The 6482-nt window shown below is 56.7% G+C and overlaps 2 protein-coding genes across 3 annotated transcripts; both read left to right on the top strand.

Annotated features, from left to right (window-relative positions):
* Positions 1–36: 36 nt before the first annotated feature.
* Positions 37–2848, top strand: SLC10A4 (solute carrier family 10 member 4). Its single transcript, XM_053976896.1, has 3 exons — positions 37–599; positions 991–1201; positions 1870–2848. The coding sequence occupies exons 1-3, from the start codon at positions 214–216 to the stop codon at positions 2383–2385; spliced, it is 1113 nt and encodes a 370-aa protein (XP_053832871.1). The 5' UTR covers positions 37–213; the 3' UTR covers positions 2386–2848.
* A 131-nt stretch (positions 2849–2979) lies between these two features.
* Positions 2980–4416, top strand: ZAR1 (zygote arrest 1). Of its 2 annotated transcripts, XM_053976895.1 has the most exons (4): positions 2980–3862; positions 3945–4037; positions 4112–4186; positions 4266–4416. In XM_053976895.1, the coding sequence occupies exons 1-4, from the start codon at positions 3068–3070 to the stop codon at positions 4407–4409; spliced, it is 1107 nt and encodes a 368-aa protein (XP_053832870.1). In that variant the 5' UTR covers positions 2980–3067; the 3' UTR covers positions 4410–4416. The 2 variants fall into 2 exon arrangements, with proteins under 2 accessions (XP_053832870.1, XP_053832869.1); XM_053976894.1 differs by having other exon boundaries at positions 2980–4037.
* The last annotated feature ends 2066 nt before the right edge of the window (positions 4417–6482 follow it).

The raw sequence follows: 6482 nt of genomic DNA, 5'->3' as shown, positions 1-6482 counted from the left end.
GCGCGGGCGGCGCCCGCAGCAGACAGGCAGCCGGGGACCGCGGCCGCTGCGCATCAGCAGCGCCCAGAGATCCGAGCGGAGCCGGGGAGGGATGCGGGCACCGCCGCCCGCCCGGGCGAGACCTCACCGCGTCCCGCACTGACGGCCGCCCCGCCGCCCGCGCTCTCCTCCGGGGCTTGGCGGGGAGCGGCGGCTCCCGGGGCCGCGCAGCCCATGGCCAGCTCCGCGCAGCCCCCGGCGGCGGCGGGGGGCGGCGGCCCCGACGGCGGGTCTCTGGCGGGGGGCGGCGAGACCTTCGGGGACCGCTCCCTCAGCCAGGGCCTGAGCGTGCTGGTGGGGCTGGGGCTCTGCGTGACCATGCTGGGGCTGGGCTGCGCCGTGGAGTTGGGGCAGCTGGGGCAGCAGCTCCGGCGGCCCGTAGGGCTGCTGCTGGCGCTGCTGGGGCAATTCGTGGCCATGCCACTGCTGGCCTTTCTCCTCGCCCTCATCTTCGCCCTAGACGAGGTGGCGGCCGTGGCTGTACTGCTGTGCGGCTGCTGCCCCGGGGGCAACCTCTCCAACCTCATGTCGGTGCTCGTCGACGGGGACATGAATCTGAGGTAGGTGCCCCGCTGCCCCTCGCCCCGAGCCGGCCGGGGAGCTGCGGCAGCCCCGGGAGGCGGGGAGGGTTCGCTGGGCATCTGCCGCCGGTGGAGCCGGGACGGGCGGGCGGGCATGGCGCGCTGGGAATCGCCAGCACTGCTCTCCTGCCTCTCCCGTGGAGGATCTTACTCCTGCCTCCTTCCCTAAAAAGCTTGCGTGCCCGCGCCCTGGCGGGAGCAGGGTAGGGGGTGTAGGATGGAGAGAGAAGAGAGGACAGCAAGCGAGCACTTGCCGTGAGAAGTGCCCGGCCGACTGCAGAACCCGCTTCCAGAGGGGATGGAGCTTTCCAGGGCTACCCCCCGGCCGGGCGCGCGGTGATGGAGCATTTCTTTGGTTCCCCCGGCGCAGCATTATCATGACGGCCTCCTCCACGCTGCTGGCCCTCTTCCTGATGCCCCTCTGCCTCTGGATCTACAGCCGCCACTGGATCAACACGGCCGTGGTGCAGCTGCTGCCCCTGGGGGCGGTAAGCCTGACGCTGGGCAGCACCCTGCTGCCCATCGGCCTGGGGGTGCTCATCCGCTACCGGCACCCCCGCGCCGCCGACCTCCTGGTCAAGGTAGGCACGGCGCCCGGAGAGGAGGAGGGTGGCCACGCCGCGGGGAATGACCGGGGGCGGCACCGGGGACGGGGAGCCGACGGCAGTAAGCTTTCTGGTCTCTCCAAACCGGTGTTGGTCTCACACAGGCATATTCAACTACTTAGGTGGAATATAAAGACTTATAGTCTTGAAATAAAACGGTGGGACAGAGGAAACAAGGGAAAGGGCGGGTTACCCCCTATCGCAGCATACAGGAGCGAGGGCAGCATGATGCTCTACCCCGGCAGGCATCCTGGACCCTGTAGCAGAGGCATTCCATGACATCCTGCTTTCTCCCCATTCTTGCTGCACCCAGGTCAGGCAAAACCAACCTGCAGGCACAGCCACACTTCTTTAAAACATGCAACTAAATTAGCTTAATTGAGAAAGGAAGAGTGAGGCACAAGTCCTGACTCTTTTTTCCCAGCAAGTCATCCCAAAGCAAAATGATGGAGGGTGACCTCAGCCCGTTCCTTTCCCGGGATATGATCAAACACCACCAAAATCCCAGGCCAGGAGCACACCTGGGAAGGGCAGTGCAACCATGTTTTGCCGTTTAGATTCTTTAGCAAGCCTCTACCTGCTATGCTTATCCTTTCAAAATAATAGCCCTCATGTTGTTTATCAATGTCTGTATCTGTTGCCAGATTTCCCTGTGGTCCCTCTTGGTGACTCTGGTGGTCCTGTTCATCCTGACTGGGACCATGCTGGGCCCAGATCTGTTGGCACAGATTCCTGCGTCTGTCTACGCCATTGCAGTGCTGATGCCTCTGGCAGGGTATGCCTTGGGATATGGCTTAGCCACCGTCTTTAAAATGCCCCCACACTGCAGGAGAACAGTATCTTTGGAAACAGGGTGCCAAAACGTCCAGCTCTGCACTGCCATCCTAAAACTCACCTTCTCCCCGGAGCTCATAGGGAGCATGTACATGTTTCCCTTGCTTTATGCGCTTTTTCAGTCAGCAGAAGCGGGACTGTTTGTGCTGGCATACAAGATGTACGGAAAAGACAGCTACAAGCAAGATACCCTTGGTGAAGAGGAAGACACAGATATTTCCTACAAGAAACTGAAGGAAGAGGAGGTAGCTGATACTTCATATGGCACAGTGACCACAGAGGAGCACAACTCCATTCAGATGGAGCCAACTCAGACGGCGCTTTAGGCAGGACAAAGAGGTAACTCCCAGAGACGTGAATGTGTGTTGTGCTTGCAACCAGGCTGGGGCTGTGCTCGCTGCTGTGCAAGCGGAGCTGCCCAGCCTCTATTGTTTCTCCAGCTACTCCCATTGTACAAGGTGATATGTGTTTATTACCATGACAGTTCTACTTCCTCAAAAGTAAACGTGAAAAAAAAAAAAAGAAAAAAAAAAGAAAAAATAAAGAAAAAGCATCGCTGCGACACAAACCAGTAACTGTAAAACTTCATGCAAGGAGGCTGCTGCCTGACTGAGTGCAGCAGGAATGGGTATAAAGAAGAAACAGTGTTCTGCAGAGTCAACACCAACTCAGTGTCAGTTGAGATGACAGGAAAAACCACGTCGCATGTGTATCTCTGTGCCTCCCACCTGCTGTAAAAGCATTGTTCTCATTGTTGTCACCACAAATACATGGCGAAGCCGAATCAAACCCGTGTTCTCCGCTGTTTACTCCCTTGGATGCAATTAAGAGCCGCGCTACCTGGTCCAGCTGGGGAGCTGTGAAGGGGGTGGGGAATGGCCCAAGGCCGCGCACCAGGTGGGGATGGTAAGGGGCCGCAAGGCCGGCGCCCGTCGGGGTGAGGGAAGCCCGGCCCCGCCCCGGGGGTATTTAAGGCCACTGCCCGGGGGTTGCCCTGGGTCCGGTGCGATGGCCGAGGAAGCGATGGCGAGCTATCTCTATACTGCCTACCACCCCTACTCCTACCGCTACCCACCGCCCAAGGGCAAAGGAGGGGCGGCGGGCGGCTGGAGGCCGCGGGGCAGCAGCTACTTCTCGGGCTACGGGGAGGCGGCCGCCGAGTACTTCGACAACTACCAGCGGGCGCAGCTGAAGGCCATCCTCTCCCAGGTCAATCCCAACCTGACGCCGCGGCTCCGCAAGGCCAACACCAAGGAGGTGGGCGTCCAGGTGAACCCACGGCAGGACGCTTCGGTGCAGTGCTCGCTCGGGCCCCGCACGCTGCTGCGCCGCCGCCCCGGTCCCGCCGCGCCGCGGCCCCGTGAGGCGGAACGAGAGCAGGAGCTGGGCAGCCCCGCCACCACCAGCACCCGCGCCGTGCGCTTCCCCCGCACCATCGCCGTCTACTCGCCCGTGGCGTCCCGCAGACTCACCGCCTTCCTGGAGGAGCCGAGCCCGGAACCAGAGGGGCGGCCGCAGCAACAGGAGAAGGCGGCGGCCGTCGAGGAGGAGCCGGCCGCGCTGCGGGAGCAGCGGGCGGCGGAGGCGGCTGCCGTGCGGGCGAGCTGGGAGAAGCCCCCCGAGGGTGGCGCCGAGCCGCTCGGGCAGCGCCCGGCCGCCCCCCTGGAGCCGGCGACGGAGGCAAGCCAGGAGGAGCCGGCAGAGCCGTCAGCCCAGGCAGAGCCGTCAGCCCAGCCGGCAGAGCCGCCGGCCTCACCCCAGAAGCGGCAGTCGTCGGCGGCCAAGACCCGCCTGCGCTTCCAGGTGAGTGTCGACCGCAGGGGAGCAGCGGGGCCGGGCTGGCCCGGGAGGCGCCTGCACCGTCGAGTAACGTTGTCCCCGGCAGTTCCTGGAGCAGAAGTACGGGTACTACCACTGCAAGGCCTGCAACATCCGCTGGGAGAGCGCCTACGTCTGGTGCGTCCAGGGCACCAACAAGGTAGGGCCGGCTCGGATTGCCCCGGCGAGCGCTCCTCGCTGCCGCCCCCCTACTGACCCCGGCCTTCCTCGCAGGTCTATTTCCGTCAGTTCTGCCGGACCTGTCAGAAATCCTACAACCCGTACCGCGTGGAGGACATCACCTGCCAGGTAAGGGACCCCCGCCCTGCCCTGAGCCCGGCCAGTCCCGGGCCCGGCCGCCCCCGCCGACCGCTGCCTTCTCCCTCAGAGCTGCAAGCAGACGCGGTGCACCTGCCCCGTGAAGATGCGCCACGTGGATCCCAAGAGGCCCCACCGCCAGGACCTCTGTGGGAGATGCAAAGGGAAACGTCTGTCCTGCGATAGCACATTCAGTTTCAAATATATCATCTGAAGTGGGATGGGGTTCTTTGTTTTTGTTTAGGGCTCTTCAAGAAAACTGCAAGTCGAGCAGACTTTTTTTTTTTGTTGTTGTTGTCTTTGTTGGTGTTGTTGAAGGTACTTGGTGAGATGTAGCTAGGAAAGCATGAAAATAAAAGTATTGCAAAGCATACTCAAATGATCAGGTGGGTTTGTGCCCAGCTCAGAGGGTGCATATTGTAAATCCTGTAACTTGCACAGGCAACAAACCTAGAGGTGTATTGTAAGTCAGTGATGGTCTTGGAAGCAACTGATTCAGGACGTCCTAAACTCTCAGGTGGAAAGGGTTTCTGTTTCTGTTCCTGCTCTTGAACTAATGAAATGCTTGAAATTAACATCAAATTGATATCTGCAGTAGGTAGCAGACCATCCTTCATGATGAAGGAAACACCAGTAGTATTCATTTATTTTGCACACCTCTACTCAGTGTACAATGTATCCTGCACCTGTTTTTCATAATTAGAAAATTATTGAGAAATGCTGTATAAGTACTGAATCACTTCTGCTGGTACAGCTGGTTTGCATTTAACTAAGCTGGTGTTTTTGTCTGTAGGTACAAGCCAAAGAAAGCTTTTCAGGGATGGTTCTCACAAAATGCTGAGGAACAGAGTCACTGACGTTATGGTGATGGTCTCTTGGTAAACGTGTTGCTTATCTGACTTGCACAAGGTTATGGAGAGAAGTGACACTTCAGAGGAGCAAGGTGCAATAATATGACATCTGCTTGGCTTCCTTTTCAGCCTGCAGGTGAAGTGCAAGAGCTCTGCACTTGGTGGATTATACTTGAAGAGTGTGATCTAATTACAGTTTAGATGCCTGCCATCAGAAGGATTGACACTCCACACTCCTCTGGGGTTGAGTTTGCAGCTAGGAATTGTACTTGTGGTGTTTGGCACTAATGGCACCACCAGCACTGGGTACTTGCAGATGATGTTCTCTGTGGGCTGGTGGTGCTCTCAGTGGTGGTGCTCTTTATAGGAACACCATGCTTCAGCCAAGTGTTACAAGCTGACTCTGTGACTAACCTACAGCATCACCATCTGAGCAGATTCACAGGCTAGTAAAACCTACACTACTGCCCCAGTCTACCTTTTAGCTATGAAGCTGTAACAACTCAGATGAAAACCTACTTTTCTGAGAATGCTACCGGCACTGCTAATTTTGAAATTGAGCATAGAGTCAGCATGCCTTTTGCGAACCTCTTGAGGTAATTTCTCTTTCAAAAGAGTGATTTTTGTATTTTGATTTTTGTATTTTGTGATTCTTGTATTTGCTATAGCAAACTTACCTACACCTGTACCCAGCTTGAGAGATCATTCTATTAAATGCTAAAGAGAGAATCAGTCTGAGCCCATGCTGTAGAACAGCTTCAGTGCCAGTTTCTGTAAGTGGCAGCTAGTGTGGCAGGGTAGTCAAACAAACATCCTTCGTATCAACATTTCTTTGAGGGGCAGTGAGTGTTATATGCTCATCTTGCTGTAAATTCTTGCCTTATTTCAATATGCCCCTTGAACCTGCTGCAGTAGGCTTAATGCCTCAGTGTCAATTTATTGCAAAGTAATTTTATTTACTCTTGCTGCATTCATTATTATAGCAGTGTGAGGCATTCTGGGAAAAAGTAAACCTACTCCCTCCAGAGCAGGGCACTGTTCTATTTCATGCTTCTACCTGAAGTGTTTTTCCATGTATCACAGTAAAAGGAAATATCCCTTGCTTTACCAGCTCAGTCAGACTTTTGTGGCAAATTCCATCCTTGCCCTATTCAATTTGAAGAGCACCCCTTCAGCTGGGCAGTGTTCTGTTGTAGATGCACATGCCTTGTACTCACCTGTAGTTACTGTGATGAGCAGTGGCAAGCCTCCAGCTTGAGGAATGCACCTGGGGCCCTCTCTGCAGCCACCTGGCCCCACTGCCTCAGTTTGCAGTTGCAGCTGTGATCTGGGATGTCTTTATTTCTGAGCATATTCCTCTCCTGTTTGCCTTCCCCATTCTCGTGGCTGTAGTCTGTTCCCGATGCATGCATTGAGAAACTGACTGTGATGAATCT

Source organism: Vidua macroura, chromosome 4, assembly GCF_024509145.1.
Source record: "Vidua macroura isolate BioBank_ID:100142 chromosome 4, ASM2450914v1, whole genome shotgun sequence".
Classification (NCBI taxonomy): domain Eukaryota; kingdom Metazoa; phylum Chordata; class Aves; order Passeriformes; family Viduidae; genus Vidua; species Vidua macroura.
This window is presented reverse-complemented; position numbering and strand designations above follow the sequence as displayed.